Consider the following 18,768-nt stretch of genomic DNA (forward strand, 5'->3'; position numbering starts at 1 on the left):
GGAAGCATAGGACAATGGGGTCCGTCGCTGGCCGCTGGCCCCCGGGACTACTCCACACAGCGCGACGGACCGGACGTCTATGAGCGCCATATGCAGCGGCGGATACACGCCCTCCTTCTCCCTTCAGGATCCGTGAGACGTTCCAGGTGCGCTTTCCATCCCGGGTTGCCTAGGCTCATATACCCCATTGCATGGGCGGACATACCGCCGGTTCAACCGGTGCAGCTGCTCCGGGGCCCGGAGGCTCTGGGGGGCCCCTGCAGGGCGGCCAGGGACGCTGCTACCATTAGGCGATTTGACTATCAGGCGGCAGAAGAGAGGGCGGCAGACTCTATAGTAACTGGATTTGCGCTGCTAGTTTTTTTTTTTATAAAACTCCGGGGTCAAGTGCCCGCCCCCCCCTTCCTCCCTCCCTCCTCCCTCCCTCCTTCCTGCCCCCCTCCTCCCCGCCCCCCCCTCCCTGAAGACGTAATACTCACCTTCCTCCAGCGGTGGCTGCAACTGCGTCCCAGCGCCGGCAGCGCGTCCCGTCTTCAGCGGTCACATGGTAGCGCTCATTTAAGGTCATGAATATGCGCATATTCATGACCTTAATTAGCGCTATCATGTGACCGCTGAAGACAGGAAGGAAGACGCTGCAGAAGAGATGCCAGGAAGGAAGTTCTGTTCTGTGCTGCGCGGTGAGAGGTAAGTATGACAGGGAAAAAGGATGGGGAGCCATGCACACAGGGAAAAAGGATGTGGAGCCATGCACACAGGGGAGAAGGATGGGGGAGCCATGCACGCAGGGTGGGAGGATAGGGGAGGCATGCACGCAGGGGAGAAGGATGGGGGAGCCGTGAACGCAGGGGAGAAGAATGGGGGAGCCGTGAACGCAGGGGAGAAGAATGGGGGAGCCGTGAATGCAGGAGAGAAGGATGGGGGAGCCGTGAACGCAGGGGAGAAGAATGAGGGAGCCGTGAACGCAGGGGAGAAGGATGGGGGAGCCCAGCACGCAGGGGAGAAGGATGGGGGAGCTGTGAACGCAGGGGAGAAGGATGGGGGAGCCCAGCACGCAGGGGAGAAGGATGGGGAGCCATGCACACAGGGAAAAAGGATGTGGAGCCATGCACACAGGGGAGAAGGATGGGGGAGCCATGCACGCAGGATGGGAGGATAGGGGAGGCATGCACGCAGGGGAGAAAGATGGGGGAGCCATGAACGCAGGGGAGAAGAATGGGGGAGCCGTGAACGCAGGAGAGGAGGATGGGGGATCCGTGAACGCAGGGGAGAAGAATGAGGGAGCCGTGAACGCAGGGGAGAAGGATGGGGGAGCCCAGCACGCAGGGGAGAAGGATGGGGGAGCTGTGAACGCAGGGGAGAAGGATGAGGGAGCCCAGCACGCAGGGGAGAAGGATGGGGGAGCCGTGAACACAGGGGAGAAGGATGGGGGAGCCCAGCACGCAGGGGAGAAGGATGGGGGAGCCGTGAACGCAGGGGAGAAGGATGGGGGAGCCATGAACGCAGGGGAGAAGGATGGCGGAGCCGTGAATGCAGGGGAGAAAGATGGGGGAGCCGTGAACGCAGGGGAGAAGGATGGCGGAGCCGTGAACGCAGGGGAGAAGGATGGGGGAGCCCAGCACGCAGGGGAGAAGGATGGGGGAGCCGTGAACGCAGGGGAGAAGGAATTACGGGAGCCGTGAACGCAGGGGAGAAGGATGGGGGAGCCATGCACACAGGGTGGGAGGATGGAGTATAAATATGGAGTATAAATACTAGGCCCTATAGGGGGGACACAGTGTGAGTGGACAGTGTGAAGAGGGGGCCAGTATAGAAAGGAGAGGTCAGTATGAAGAGCATGTACCATAAGAGGGACAGTGTGGGGGTCATATTTTGTGCAGACAATATAGTGAGGGGCAATTTTTTATTCCGGAGCATTATAATGACACTTGTATCTTTAAGGGCATCTTGTGGAGACTTTCTGCTAATATAGAGGGCAATCTGGTCAGTTTATCCGGCCCCGAGGCTCCGGGGGCCCCCTGGCCAGATTGCCCTCATGTGCGGCAGGCATGGAGCAATCCCTGCAGCTCCGCTGCCTGCAAGAGAAAATTGCAACGGATCTGCAGGGAATGGATGCTTCCTGCTTCCTTTCTCACACAGACAGCAGCGGCTCAGCTGAATGACATCATCATTCCGCGCTGCGGCTGTGCGAGACAGGAAGCTGCCACACACTGGCTTCTGCACACTCATGCCTGGAAGGAAGCTGCAGCTGTGCAGGACCTCAATCACCCCCTGAACAGGAGGTAAAGAACGGTCTGAATGTGACGGATTGTTTGCAGAGTAAAGAGGGGAGACAGGGGCAGCAGTCAGAGACTAGAAGCAGTGATTTATTGACTGTGACCCCCGGAGCTTTGTGTTCTCTGGTCAGTGCAGGATTTTCATCCACACACAGCAGGGACCAGAGAGTTCAGAGCTCAGGAACACAGTCACTAAATCACTGGGTCTATTCTCTGACGGGACTCCAGTCATCACTGCAGTATCAGATCCAGGCTGGGACTGACCCCTGAGCCCATCCCCCAGTGAAGACTTTTTCACATATACTGTATCTGTTGCATTAAACACACATATAAGGGTATGTTTCCACTGTCAGTAAACTCTGCGGATTGGACGCTGTGTACATCCGCAGCATCCAGTCCGCAGCTCCTGATGTTACAGCATAGTGCATGAGATTTCAAGGAATCCAATGTTCACTATGTATGCAGCGGCACCCGCAGCTTCCCTGCAGAGACGGACATGCGGCACATCTTTCTAGACCGTAGCATGTCTATTTATCTTGCGGAGACGCTCAGTCTCCACACGATAAATACCACAGTCCAATGTATAGGATGCGGTGATTCCGCATGTGTTCAATGAACACATGCGGATGCATCACTCGTACAAAAGCCGGCAGTGCTTTGGACCGAGCGGACATGTGCTGCATCCAAAGCGCTGCCGATTCCTGACCGTGGAACCATACCATTATACATTAATGTATACTATGTCACATATGCAGTAGACACAGGTTTTTATTATACATGGGCATATTCTACAGTATATATATATATATATATATATATATATATGTAGCTTTGTCGCCTTTAAAGAAGGGGGGGCCCAAACACATTTCTTGCACAGGGGCCCCAAGCTGTCTGTGTCCGCCCCTGCCCCATTGTCCTATGCTTCCAGTTTTGTTAAAGATATTTCTGATGAAGGTCTTGTGATTCAACCGAAAACATTTAAATAATCTTTGAACTGGATGCATAAATAAATGGGATGTTCACTTTTTTATCTGAAAGAAACCATTTGAGTGCCAAGTGATTTATTACTACCGGTACTTTATTTATATAGCACCAACATATTCCGCAGCACTTTACAATTAAGCTGGGACATGTACAGACAATAGATTCAATACAAGTTAAGACAATTTAAACAGTGACATTAGGAGTGAGGTCCCTGCTCGCAAGCTTACAATCTACAAGGAAATGGGGGGACACAATAGGTGAAAAGTGCTTGTTATTTCAGGTCTGGCAATTATAATAAATAGGGATTTTCATATAAAGCTGCATGATCCGGTAATCAGCCCCTGTGTGTTTAAGTGCAATAGTCAAGTATCAAGTGCAGTTATCATGTGCATGGAGGGTGCAGATTCAGAATAATATTTGAAAGGAGGGAACAGGGCAAAGTTAGTTTACTGAGTAGTTGATGTGGTAGGCTTGTTTGAAGAGATGGGTTTTTAAAGCACGCTTGAATAGGTCGGGGCTAGGTATCAGCCTGATCGTCTGATGAAGTGCATTCCAGAGAGCTGGCACAGCACAAGAGAAGTCTTGGAGACAGAGGTGCGAGGTTCGGATTACGGGTGATGCTAGTCTTAGGTCATTTGTAGAACGGAGGGCACGTGTGGGTCGATAGAGATTAGAGAGGAGATATAAGGTGGTGCAGAACTGTGGAGAGCTTTGTGGGTAAGAGAGACAAGTTTATACTGGACCCTGTAGCGAATGGGTAGCCACTGCCAGTGTAATGAGTGGCACAAAATGGAGGCATCGGTGAAGCGGATGGACAGAAATATGACCCTGGCTGCCGCATTCGAGATTGATTGGAGAGGAAAAAGTTTGGTAAGAGGGAGACCGATTAGAAGAGAGTTGCAGTAGTCCATACGGGAATGAATAAGAGCGACAGTAAGAGTCTTAACAGTTTCAAAGGTGAGAAAAGGTCGGATTCTGGAGATGTTTTTAAGATGCAGGTGACCGGAGCGAGTGAGTGATCGGATACAGGATGTAAAGGAAAGTTCAGTGTCGAATATGACCCCAAGACAGTGGGCATGCTGCTTGGGAGTTATAGTAGATCCCTCCAGGGTAATTTCGATGTTGGGTAGAGTGAGGTTAGTAGAAGGGAGAAACACAAGAAATTCCATTTTGGAGAGATTAAGTTTCAGATAGAGGAAGGACATGATGTTAGAGACAGCAGACAGACAATCCTTGGTATTTTGAATTAGGGTAGGGGTGATGTCATGGGAAGAAGTGTATAATTGGGTGTCGTCAGCATAGAGATGGTACTGGAACCAAAATCTGCTGATTGTTTGTCCAATAGGGGCAGTGTATAGACAAAAGAGGAGGGGGCCTAGGACTGAGCCCAGCGGAACCCAGATAGTAAGGGGATGAGGAGAGGAAGAGGAGCCGGCAAAAGATACAGTGAACAAGCGGTCAGAGAGGTAGGAGGAGAACCAGGAGAGGGCTGTGTCCTTGAGACCTATAGAGCGGAGCATGGAGATGAGGAGCTGATGATCCACAGTGTCGAATGCTGCGGAGAGATCCAGGAGAATCAGCAGGGAACAATGACCTTTGGATTTAGCTGTTATTAGATCATTAGAGACTTTAGTGAGGGCAGTTTCAGTGGAGTGTAAAGAGCAGAAACCAGATTGTAAGGAGTCGAGAAGAGAGTTATCTGAGAGATAGCGGATTAGACGGGAGTGGACCAAGCGTTCCAGGAGTTTAGAGATGAAAGAAAGGTTAGAGACAGGTCTGTAGTTAGCAGTGCAGTTCTGGTCCAGGGATGGCTTTTTAAGTAAAGGGGTTATGATGTCATGTTTAAATGAGGAGGGAAAGATACCTGAAGAAAGAGAGAGGTTAAATATTTTAGTCAGGTGAGTGGTGACCACTGATGAGAGAGACTGCAGGAGATCTGAAGGAATGGAGTCACTGTTGCTGGTTGTAGGCCAAGCAGAAGCGAGGAGCTTGGAAACTTCTTCTTTTGAAGCAGGCTCAAAGATGTCTAGTGAGCTTGAGGTGCGGCAGGGCAGGGGCTCCAGGCACTGAGGAGATTGGGCCTAGAAATCCTGATGGATGTGGTTGATTTTTTTCAAGGAAATAAGTGGCCAGATCCTCAACGCTGAGGTTGGTGATAGGGGCCTGTACTTTAGGTTTCAGGAGGGAGTTTAAGGTTTCAAAAAGTCGTTTTGGGTTGTTGGATAGTGAGGTGATGAGTGTGGTGAAGTAGGATTGTTTTTCCAGATGAAGGGCAGAGTTATAGGTTTTGAGCATGAACTTATAGTGGATGAAGTCTTCTGCTAAGAGAGATTTTCTCCACTGCTGCTTGGCACACCTTGAGGAACGTTGAAGAAAGTGTGTTTGCATAGTGTGCCAGGGCTGCCGTTGTTTGTGTCGGGTCTTTCTGCATGTAGAAGGTGATGCTTCATCTAGGGCATTCTTCAGTGTATTATTGAAGTGTGACAATGCTAAGTCTGGACAGGAGAGGGAGGAGATGGGGGATAAAGATGTGTGGAGATTGTCCATAAGCTGCTGGGTATTAATGGTCCGTGTATTCCAATAAGTGTGGTAGGTGGGGGTGTCCCGGGTGAGCAAACAATTTTTGACAGAGAAGGAAAGAAGGTTGTGGTCCGAGAGCGGGAGAAGGGAGTTAGTAAAGTTGTGCTGTGAGCCGGGACGGAAGAAAACCAGGTCGAGAGTACTCCTGTCCTCTTGCATAGAAGAATTAGTAAACTGTGAGAGGCCGAATGAAGAAGTTAGAGAAAGAAGATGAGAGGCAGATTGGGAGAGGGGAATCACTGATGGGGATGTTAAAGTCTCCCATGATGAGGGTGGGGATGTCACAGGATAGGAAGTGAGTAAGCCAGGTGGCAAAGTGGTCTAGAAACAGCTGTGAGGAGCCTGGAGGGCGATAAATAACCACCACTCGCAAGGAGAAGGGCTTAAAGAGTCTGACGGCGTGGACTTCAAAGGAAGGAAATGTAAGTGAGGGAACCAGGGGGATGACCTGGAAAGCACATTGTGATAAATGGAGCAAACCAACACCTCCACCCTGTCTGTTCTCAGCTCTGGCGGAATGTGAAAATTTCAGCCCACCAAACGAGAGAGCGGCAGCAGCAGTGGTGTCTGAATGCTGGATCCAGGTTTCTGTAATAGCCAGAAGGTTAAGGGAATTAGAGAGGAAGAAATCGTGAATGTAAGTTAGTTTGTTCCTTCGAATTAACAAAAAGTGAGAGCTGCGACTGTCCAGTCACTTCCCCTTGATTACTTTTACATCCAAAGTTGGGGACAGTGACACTGGGGCTTACATAACAATGGCTGGAACGGCACTGGAACAGGAGGTGTTTTCATTTTAATGGAGGCAAACAGTCAGAGTAAGAAGGGATTTTCCTATTAGTGGACAACCCCTTTTATCATGGCTGAAATCCGCAAAACACTGCACAATGCTTGAATCATTATGAGTGCCCACAAGGTGTAGGAGTGGCATTTCTGTGCTGAGAATGATTGAAAGCCTCAAGCAATGTGAGTTGGACTACAACTGTTTGCATGATGTTCATCACCATGCAATGTCAAGATTTCCCTTAACGACCAATCAGCAATCGATGGAAGAAAAGATTGGAGCTGGAATAAGGAATTATATTATTAGAGTACTGGGTGAGGAGACAACACTCCAAAAAGACAATGCTGTCTCATTTTTTTATATTGAATAATGCTGGTTTGTGGTTGACACATAGGGCTCAATTTATTAAAACTTTTACACCAGTATTTTGGTGTACAAAGCTTTGAAAAGTGGCATCATTTTGGCGCAACTTCAGGGTGAGCTAAATTTTGTCGACTTTAGACATTCTGATAACATTTTTGACAAACCTCAACAAAGTGAGCTGAAATGGGTCAAGGAAGGGCAGTGCGTGGAGCAGGAACTAGAGTAAGATTTTTGACAAGGCGCACCCAAAATCATTAATCAAGATGAATTGGCCCTTAAAAGTCTTTCAATTACAATTTCCTCTGACTAGTACCGAATCTATCCTATTTTGCTTCTTTCTATCTATGTTTTTATCTACTTATATATCTAAAACCCAATATCAGCATGTAAATTGCAATTCTCATTGCCTGCTATTTTTGATTGACTTTTTATGATTCTGTTCTGTGGCCACATTATCAGGCTGTAATAGATTAATAGGCTAAGTAATACAGTATTTCTTTTTTATACTTTTATTTTAATGTTGGCAAAGTACTAATAATATCTTAAATGGATGCACTTGTGCTCTGAGCAAGAAAAAATTTTCCCAGATGCTTTAATTATTTATCAGAGTTATATATTTTTAATATAAGAAAAATATTTATTTTTTCCTTAATAATAACAATTGCAGTGCCTGTGTGTGAATATCAGTGATATAACTGTAAGCCAAAAGTAAAGCACCAGGTAGATTTCTAAATGGAATGCTTCACTTAAAATGCAGCAAATTATTGAGTAGCATTTGTTATTTTAAAGTGACCTGCAACAATGGTATAAATGCAGCAACTTATATGATTTCAGCATCTGAGAACATAAGACCTGCAGTTTTTGTAGTCTGTAGTCATGGAAAAGCACAAGAGTAACGTTGAGCAGAACTATGAATGTTTGGGTCCATCGGGTTTGGCCGAACTTTATAAAAAAGTTCAGTTCGGGTACCAACTAAATGGGGGGCCGATCATCCAGAGGTTCCCATGCTCTCTTCTGTGTGATGGTGTGGGAAGATTCGTTTTTGATCATCGGTAAACTTACTGACCTTAAGTCCGGTCACAGCAGTGCAGTTCCCATGCTGTCATGCAGATGCAGCTGTGACCAGCGGTAAAAAGGTTACCACCGGTAAAGTGTCATCTGTTGACTACTACTGTCATCAGCATACTCCTGGTTTTGCTAAGAGCAACAAGAGCAGACTGCGCTGATGAGAGTATTCACAAGCTGGCACCTGTGCGTAGAGAGAAATATGTCAGTGAGATGATTAGTGCAGCAAGTGTGCAGCTTACTGTACTTGTATTTATCCATTAAATAAATTAAAAAAAAAAATGGCATAGGGTCCCCCTTATTATTATTAACGGCTGTGGTAAAGCACACAGCTGGGGACTGGTATTATTCTGAGTAGTGGCAAATATCCATAAAGTTTCCCAGGCTATTATTATCAGCTTGCAGCTGTCTGCGTAGCCTTTATTGGTTATTAAAAAAATGACATCGGGACCACGTTTATTTAATAACCGACAAAGGCTAAACAGACAGCTACCTACTGATATTAATAGGCTGGCAAGGGGCTATGGATAGTGGCCCCTTCCTAAACTAATAACATCAGCCCTCAGCTGCCCAAAATATGGCGCATGATATGCCAATTCTGGCGCTAAACCTCTGATCTTCAAGTGGGGAAATGATTTTGGGGTTGATATCAGCTTTTTTATGTCCGCTGATATCAAGCCCAGGGGTTAGTAATGGAGAGGTGTCAAGTAGAAACCACCATTACTAAACCCGTAGTGAAAAGTAAAAAACTGAAACTGCCCTCACTAATGTCTTTATTGATCTAATAGCACAAAAAAAGTCCTTTCATTGAGCAAAACACTTCTGGCTTTCAACAAGCTTTGTTTGACCTGCCGATCCTGAACAGTAACACAGAATTTTGGGAGAGCTTGTTTGGAGTCTGTACACAGACACTAGGTGTCCGGTTCGTCCATCGCTACACAACATCTGTTAAAGGGACTCTGTCACCTGAATTTGGCGGGACTGGTTTTGGGTCATATGGGCGGAGTTTTCAGGTGTTTGATTCACCCTTTCCTTACCCGCTGGCTGCATGCCGGCTGCAATATTGGATTGAAGTTCATTCCTGTCCTCCATAGTACACGCCTGCGCAAAGCAATCTTGCCTTGTGCAGTCATGTACTATGGAGGACAGAGAATGAACTTCAATCCAATATTGCAGCCAGCATGCAGCCAGCGGGTAAGGAAAGGGTGAATCAAACACCTGAAAACTCCGCCCATATGACCCAAAACCAGTCCCGCCAAATTCAGGTGACAGGTTCCCTTTAAGAAAAATGCTTAAACATTTTTTCACTAAGAGTGTTTATACTGTTTCTTTACTTTAAATTTCAAAATAGTACATTATCCCCATCCATAGAATAAGTGATGACTTAGTGATTGATGGACATTCAATCCCAGCCATGCTCAATAATCCCAAGAACTGGGCTCCAGAACCTGGGAACTGTGTTCTGCGCAGCACAGTCTTGATTGGAGCAGAAGTTCGAATGATTGTCCTCTGCTCCATCCATTTCTTTTATGAAAGTGCTGCAGAAAGACAACACAGCCACTATTATATTTGTCATTCATGAGGACATTGAACGGAGTGGAGGTTGACCCCGAGGGATAACTCACTATATTGGAAATAACCCTCAGAGGGCTGGAGCTGGAGTAGGAGGATAAGTACCATCTGATTTTATTGTTTTTTCTTGGCTCTGGCCAATAGAATGGAGCCACCTGAAAGTGAAAAATCCATTTAAGCTTTTGACCATTGTTCACAAATATCGGACTGTATATTTATGGTACATTTTTATTTATGTTTTAGGTATTTTTCCCCACAATAAAACCCAATTTAAATTACAATTTGCTTTTTTTGTAAAGCATTAAAAAGAACCTTTTTTTATTTTATTCCAAGATATTTAATAACTTAATATTTGTTGTCATATTGTTTTTACTGTTATTGGCCTGCAATTTAATCTTCGTATAGAACACCAAAGGGCATCCTGTTTTAACATTTTAATTAAAAACAGTGATAATATATTGGTTCCTCTATGTATTCTGATACACTAGGATATGATTTCCCCTGATTAGCTAATGGTACATGTTCAGATCTTGATAATTAAATGCAGTTTGAAGGCCTTATTAATATAGTAATTAGCATGGAAACATATAGTGCTTAAGTGATGCGACCATTCATGAAAAATATAGTTGAAATGCACCGATTAACTATGTGACAGAAGCCTTGTGGCAGTGAAAGCGACTGACTTATTAACCATGCTGTAATTTGTAGTAGGCTTTATTTTATGGGTGGAAATAAACTAAACTTGTCCTTATAAACGGCTTTTGTGCAGGGAAACCTTAAAGCTGTCCACACACTAGAAATAGTTCAAGGCTGAGCTTTCGTTTCACAGGCGGCTATCTTTCCCATGAAAGCAAAAGGATCAGGTGTAGAAATTCCAATTGCCTTATCCTGCTCGCCACCAGTCAGGAAAGAGGTGAAAGGCCCCATACATATCAGATGGTCTGCTGGTCATTGTGAAATCGGCAGCGTTGGCCGACTTTTATCTAACGTCTATCTTGACAAACTGGGCAATTGTGTGGACACCCAGAAGAAACACAGTTTATCTTTGATTTCTTCAGTAAATCTGTTAACTATTTTAGACAACCAAGGAATTTACAATTAACTCTTTTACTACCGTAGATCACTAGAAAAGTTAACAGAAAGGGATGGGAGGGTAAACCACTCCCTGTTTTAAATGAAACTAATCCCACCCTTGCCTGAACATCTACTTTGCACATGTGACTATGTTGACATAGTTGGTATACCTATTAGAGATGAGCGGATCAATCCACAGAGGTTCAAGTTCTAGTCGAGTGTCCTGAAATTTTCAAATTCAAACACTTTGAGATTTGATTTGCAGTTCACAAAAAAAATTATCAGAGCCATTTCCCACATCGATAGGCATCAGAGAATGGGCTAAGATCTTTTTGTGTTACATTGTGGCTTTCTCATAATGCTCTGTAGCTATGACATATAGCCGATTAGTATACCTTATACATTGCACCATGGAGATCAGTACCGAGGCCATCACAGATCAGCAGTTCCCAAAACTCTGTTTGTAGCAAAGTTTTTTGCATCTCCAGAGTCACTGGATAAGTCCTTTTTATGTAGAGTGGAAGCTCATTTGATCAGCAGGGTCCTCTCTCAGTGCTATAGAGCATAAGCTCCTGCAGTCAGCAATGTCCTCTCTCTCTTTCCTGGAGAATAAGCTGTTATGGTCAGTGGGATCCTCTCTCTCCTGTAGAGTCTAAGCTCTTGTGACTAAGATAGTGCTTTTTCTCTAAAGGAGATAAATCTGTTATGGTCAGCGAGATCCCCTCTCTCTCCAATATATGAGTGATATATGGAAATCTCTTAGGAAAGGAAAAAAAAGTGGCGCTATCTAAGCATAGTGAATGAGAAGTAAATAGATTAGATGAGGAATGGTAAAACATGCTCCCCTGGTTGGCTTGTGTTAACTAATGCCCTGGTTGTGCTAACTAAGGCAAAACGCTACTTCTGGTTAGGGGAATAAGTGAAGCCAACCTTGTGAGCAAAGGGAAATCGCACCAGAAGAACCCCAATGACATGACTTGGAAAAAATGATACAGGGATATGACACTTCCACCACAGGAGTAGAAATTAAAATAGGAGTAGTGAAGCAATTTTCCTCCAAGAAAGGTGATATTTAATTAATAAAAATACCAACATGCTGTGGCTGAAAAACAGCCTTCATCAAGTGTGACACTCCTTCTGTAGAGTGTACGTTCTTATGATCAGTGTGGTCCCCCTCTCTCTCCTGTAGAGTGCAAACTCTTACTGACAAAAAGGTCCTCTCTGTCCTGTAAAGTGTTAACTCTTATCATTAGCTGGGTATCCTCTTTCTTTCTTTCTCTCTTCTGTAGAGTGTAAGCTCTTATGGTAAGATGGGTCCTCTCTCTCTCATGTAGAGTGTAAGCAGTCATGATGAGCTGGGTCCTCTCTTTCTCTGTCACCTGCAGAGTGTAAGCAATCATGGTCAGCTAGGTCATCTTGTCTCCTGTAGAGTGTAAGCAAGGATGGTCAGCTGGGTCCTCTCTCTCTGTCTCCTGTAGAGTGTAAGTAATCATGATCAGTTGGGTCTTCTCTCTCTCATGTAGAGTGTAAGCTATTATAATCAGCAAGGTCCTCTCCTTATTGTGGAGTATAAGCTCTTATGGTCAGCAGGGTCCTCTCTCTGTCTCTGGTACAGTGTAAGCAATCATGGTCAGCTGGGTCCTCGCTCTCTCTGTCTTCTGTACAGTGTAAGCAATCATGGTCAGCTGGGTCCTCTCTCTTTGTCTCCTGTAGAGTGTAAGCAATCATGGTCAGCTGGGTTCTCTCTATCTCTGTCTCTGGTACAGTGTAAGCAATCATGGTCAGCTGGGTCCTCGCTCTCTCTGTCTTCTGTACAGTGTAAGCAATCATGGTCAGCTGGGTCCTCTCTCTCTGTCTCCTGTAGAGTGTAAGTAATCATGATCAGCTGGGTCCTCTCTCTCCTGTAGAATGTAAGCTATTATAATCAGTATGGTCCTCTCTTTATTGTGGAGTAAAAGCTTTTATGGTCAGCTGGGTCCTCTCTCTCTGTCTCCTGTAGAGTGTAAGTAATCATGATCAGCTGGGTCCTCTCTCTCCTGTAGAATGTAAGCTATTATAATCAGTATGGTCCTCTCTTTATTGTGGAGTATAAGCTTTTATGGTCAGCTGGGTCCTCTCTCTCTCTCTGTCTCCTGTAGAGTGTAAGTAATCATGATCAGCTGGGTCCTCTCTCTCTCTCCTGTAGAATGTAAGATATTATAATCAGTGTGGTCTTCTCTTTATTGTGGAGTATAAGCTTTTATGGTCAGCTGGGTCCTCTCTCTCTCTCTGACTCCTGTAGAGTGTAAGTAATCATGATCAGCTGGGTCCTCTCTCTCCTGTAGTGTAAGCTATTATAATCAGATCGTGGTTTTTTATCGTGGAGTATAAGCTCTTATGGTCTGTAGGGTCTTCTCTTTCTCTTCTCTAGTGTGTAACCTTTTATAGTCAGCATAGTTCTCTTTCTTTCCTCTCCACCATTTGCATTTTCCAAGATATTACCAGCTAAGCCGGCTGATTCAAATTTCAAGATCCGCTGATCTCTAATACCTATAAAAGGTGTTATAGGTTTGGAATTGGATAAACCCTACTTCTGGAGCTTCTCAACACCCCTGAGATGTGAAAGGACAATTTTATAATCTCTATAGTTTATTGACAGAGATTATGCTTCAGCTTCCCTCTTATATATCTTTCTCCGTCTGTATTTACTTTATTTATTGAATTATTTAGGATTATTTTGGAATTAATAACATTGAATTGTGAACATTTATGAAACGCTTATTGACAGAGAGAGAATTTGTGCAGACTGCTAGAATTTTAGAAGAGGTGTAGAAGAGGTGCTGCTGCCCAAGTCACTTTTCTTGTGCCTGATGCAAAGACTGCATACTACAAAATAATGTTGAAGGTTACAGAAGACCCCCTTCTATATTGTCTATAAATGCCCCTTAATGTTAAAATTATTTATACATTTCTTCTTGGAATAAGAGTTGTGATTTCATGAAGAAGACAAGTATTTTCTATAAACAGATATAACAGAATATCCAGTATAGATCCTCTTTAAAGGGAATCTTTCACCAGGTTTTTGTCAAAAACCTGTGTGTCGTTTACTGAACGGCTTGATGTGTTTTTCATAAAATCACTGATTTATCACTAAAGGATTAACAGACCTGCTATCATGTTCATGAGCTCCATATAACCCTGCCCCTGATTGGCAGCTTTCTGTCTATGCACAGTGTACATAGAAATCTGCCAATCAGTGGTGTGGGCGGAGTTATACAGAGCTCATTATTCAGACAACTAGTAGATCTGCAGCAGATAAATTAGTGATTTTATCCAAGCTGCATCAAGGAGCCCAGTAACTGATTAGGGTCTTTGCCCCTATATCAAGATGGGTTAGCAAAAGTTTGGTAACAGATGCCCGTTAAATATACTCTATCAGTTCCTACAGCAACTGCAATACCCATATAAATCTATGTTTATACCTGCTCTATAGGTAGCTTTATTTTTCAGTACTATATGTTTTATGTAATGCGTTAACATGCTGCGACTGTACATACCAAACTTCAGTTGGAGATTTTTCAGACCATCGAATGTATTATATTTCCAGTCTGTGGGGCTTCACTTTTCTTTTATGTTTGTTGAATTCACACCAGGTTCATTTACTGCGGAATGCTGGAGATGAAGTCACCATTACTGTTTACTATTTCAAGGAAGCACCTTCATTTCTAAAGCTCCCGCTAGGTAAGAAGACTTCAAAAAAATGTACAGAATTTTTTTTTGGGGGGTGATTGAGATGCAAAGATTTGTCACACTGTTATATACAAGCTGGACAGACTAAAATGACAAACTTTGATATGTTATCTTGCTTCATGTTCCCTTTCCTGGATCTGATCCTGCTGTCACAGCAGGGTCATTTTTCGTGCAGGTACACATAAATCGGATTTTGCCATTAGACGGCATTTTATGACATTTTTTATAGTATATACTCAGAATTTGAAGCATGTTTCCAATTTGTACACTACTGAACAAAGCTGTAATGAGGTGAATAGTTTTTATTATAAACTTACCAAAACATCTGAGGGCTTCATATCTTAACTCAGAGTGATATCCACCGCTCCCATGAGAACTTCACCAAATATATACTTTTTCCTAAATGTGCATATACGCTCATAAGTTCATATTATTATAAGGGTTTTGCTGTATTTTTCACTCTGCCTCCTTATGTACAGTAACAGTTCCCTGGATTAAAATGATAGATCTTTGTAGTTACCAGTAGTGTGAACTCTGTGAATATAAATGCATCCCCTTACAGACACAAATTTCCCCATTTCCGCTTCTTTCCCTGTATTATTTTTCCTTTTGTTTATGCAGCTTATTTTTGCAGGATAAATTTTAATTTTAAATGTCACCATTAAATTTACTTATATTATTGGCTCAATTCATCAAAGCTTTTACACAAGAATTCCAGCATTATAGCTTTGAAAAGTCACAAGTTTGGGCACAACGCGATGCCGAACCAACATTTTGTAACTTTTGGTGTTCTCATGCCATTTTGCTCAGCTTGTGTAATGTGTAGTGTGACAACCCCCAATCCTCACATCTACTGTATGATGAGCAGCAGCATTTGCTTCCCCACTAATCTACCTCAAGTCATTGATCGGAGTAAGATTTGTGGCAAGGCGCAAATGGCGGCGCACACAACTTTTCAGACATTCTTAATTAATTAAGTCGTGCCCCTCTTAATGAATCAGGAGCGGATGACTCCATCATGTTTCCTCACCATGACCAGTGTGAAAACCTCCGGCCTTGATGAATTTGGTCCAAATGTGTGGAAAAATTAGAAAAATAGTTCTTTGTTGGGTAGGGAATGGAGAAAAAATACATTTGGCTCAATTGTTTTATTTTTTAATATTGACCTAGTAACATTATGTTAGGGTTAGCGGAACGCACCGAGAAAATATAGATGTTTATTATTATTGGTGCGTTCGCAGCCCAGGGTCCACTGTGCAGGAAGAACCTGCTGCTAGTGAATGGTGGCACAATTTGGCTGTATAGGCTAGCTCTGTTACTTCACAGAGTAGCCGTGAAAGGAAAGTACTGTGCCCTGTTAGACTCACAGGAGCACAAGCTTACTGCCGAACTGATAGCAGTCAGTGGTTATGCAAGCACACAATCTCCTCACCGGAGGTGTCGGTATTCTAGGGGCTTATTTCAGCTGGGTCCCTGAATACAATCACACATAACCACACTGGCGCAAAGCACATAACTTGGATTGATACTAGCGCATGGCCGTGCGGTCATGCGAACCTTTTATAGCTGCAGCAAGTACAGGACCTTCCCAGAAGGACCAATGGGAGGCTGCCACAGAAGTTGAGCACCTTCAGGACCTTTCTAGAGGACCAATGGGATTAGTTGCAGTATCTAACCATGTGACCCTTGATCTCCAATGAGAGATCTTACCCTGGGCATGCTCAGAAGGGGAAAAGCAGGATTTAGTCCCAAAAACATCTGCTCACCGCTGCCCAGTACTGGCTACAATTGCAGAAGCTGGAAAGGCAGCAGTAACCCTTTGCACAGAGTCAGACTGAGTGAGATGCTGGGACCGACATCTCTGCTGAGCAGACTCCACTGCGGCAGGAGAAGAATGGGAGACCGCAGCGGAGATGGCCCGAGATTCCCCCTGTGCAGAGGCGGGAACTCGACACCTAAAACATTATTCTGCAAGTCAACCTGCAAGATTCAATATTCTTCAATACTTTCTTGTAGAATATTGTGAAAGAACCAATTTCAAATGAAGATATGTCTGCAAGTCTCCAATAACCAGTCAAATCTCTGTAAATGTGCTGCAGGTGGGATTAAGGGTTGATAGAGGGGGGCCTCTGCTCTGTCTAACCACTTAAATGCCAAAGTCGTTATTGTTCACATCTTCTAAGTATTTAGCTCCAATCGCTGCAGTTACAAGCAGGTGATGGCTAGATAACACAGCTATTACTAACTGCACTTGGCCCGGGCTTAACCCTTTACACTGGCACCCAGCATGTTACCTGCATGTACATCACCTTTCTGTATGTAACACTTCATTTCTCAGCCAGTGTTAGTTAAAAAAAATTCTCATAGGAAGTCCCTTACTATCCAAGAGTATTAGAGTTTGGCTGAACTCTTTCTTGGCTGTCGTTTATCAAAACTTTTTACATTTTTAAAATGGCACTTAATCTTTAAGAAGTAGATTCTTCGAAACAGCATACAGGTCCTTCTCAAAAAATTAGCATATAGTGTTAAATTTCATTATTTACCATAATGTAATGATTACAATTAAACTTTCATATATTATAGATTCATTATCCACCAACTGAAATTTGTCAGGTCTTTTATTGTTTTAATACTGATGATTTTGGCATACAACTCCTGATAACCCAAAAAACCTGTCTCAATAAATTAGCATATCAAGAAAAGGTTCTCTAAACGACCTATTACCCTAATCTTCTGAATCAACTAATTAACTCTAAACACATGCAAAAGATACCTGAGGCTTTTATAAACTCCCTGCCTGGTTCATTACTCAAAACCCCCATCATGGGTAAGACTAGCGACCTGACAGATGTCAAGAAGGCCATCATTGACACCCTCAAGAAAGAGGGTAAGACCCAGAAAGAAATTTCTCAACAAATAGGCTGTTCCCAGAGTGCTGTATCAAGGCACCTCAATGGTAAGTCTGTTGGAAGGAAACAATGTGGCAGAAAACGCTGTACAACGAGAAGAGGAGACCGGACCCTGAAGAAGATTGTGGAGAAGGACCGATTCCAGACCTTGGGGAACCTGAGGAAGCAGTGGACTGAGTCTGGTGTGGAAACATCCAGAGCCATCGTGCACAGGCGTGTGCAGGAAATGGGCTACAGGTGCCGCATTCCCCAGGTAAAGCCACTTTTGAACCATAAACAGCGGCAGAGGCGCCTGACCTGGGCTACAGAGAAGCAGCACTGGACTATTGCTAAGTGGTCCCAAGTACTTTTTTCTGATGAAAGCAAATTTTGCATGTCATTCGGAAATCAAGGTGCCAGAGTCTGGAGGAAGACTGGGGAGAAGGAAATGCCAAAATGCCTGAAGTCCAGTGTCAAGTACCCACAGTCAGTGATGGTGTGGGGTGCCATGTCAGCTGCTGGTGTTGGTCCACTGTGTTTCATCAAGGGCAGGGTCAATGCAGCTAGCTATCAGGAGATTTTGGAGCACTTCATGCTTCCATCGGCTGAAATGCTTTATGGAGATGAAGATTTCATTTTTCAGCACGACCTGGCACCTGCTCACAGTGCCAAAACCACTGGTAAATGGTTTACTGACCATGGTATTACTGTGCTCAATTGGCCTGCCAACTCTCCTGACCTGAACCCCATAGAGAATCTGTGGGATATTGTGAAGAGAAAGTTGAGAGACGCAAGACCCAACACTCTGGATGAGCTTAAGGCCGCTATTGAAGCATCCTGGGCCTCCATAACATCTCAGCAGTGTCACAGGCTGATTGCCTCCATGCCACGCCGCATTGAAGCAGTCATTTCTGCCAAAGGATTCCCGACCAAGTATTGAGTGCATAACTGAACATTATTATTTGTTGGTTTTTTTGTTTGTTATTAAAAAACACTTTTATTTGATTGGATGGGTGAAATATGCTAATTTATTGAGACAGGTTTTTTGGGTTATCAGGAGTTGTATGCCAAAATCATCAGTATTAAAACAATAAAAGACCTGACAAATTTCAGTTGGTGGATAATGAATCTATAATATATGAAAGTTTAATTGTAATCATTACATTATGGTAAATAATGAAATTTAACACTATATGCTAATTTTTTGAGAAGGACCTGTATATGACAGTTTATAAAATACCAGCTTCCAGAAATCAAATGTAACTATTTTTTGTAACTTTTTTTAGGTTCCCCAGACCCACCCAGTGATCACAGCAGTGGTACTTCATCTCCTCTTTTTGACAGTGGTTTACATTTGAATGGAAATACTTCCAATACAGTACGTAATAAATGTTTCACTAAAAATATTATTTATGTATTGCTGTGAAAATTAATTTGTAAACAGAAATTATATATA

The 18,768-nt window shown here is 43.8% G+C and overlaps 1 protein-coding gene across 1 annotated transcript in view; it reads left to right on the forward strand.

Annotated features, from left to right (window-relative positions):
* Window positions 1-18,768, forward strand: part of SNTG2 (syntrophin gamma 2) — a 1,048,529-nt gene that overhangs the window by 653,347 nt on the left and 376,414 nt on the right. Inside the window, exons 7-8 of the mRNA XM_069728000.1 lie at window positions 14,328-14,415; window positions 18,599-18,690. Coding sequence (XP_069584101.1) covers window positions 14,328-14,415; window positions 18,599-18,690 — 180 coding nt within the window. The remainder of the gene's footprint in view (window positions 1-14,327; window positions 14,416-18,598; window positions 18,691-18,768) is intronic.

This window comes from Ranitomeya imitator, chromosome 5 (genome assembly GCF_032444005.1).
Source record: "Ranitomeya imitator isolate aRanImi1 chromosome 5, aRanImi1.pri, whole genome shotgun sequence".
NCBI lineage: Eukaryota > Metazoa > Chordata > Amphibia > Anura > Dendrobatidae > Ranitomeya > Ranitomeya imitator.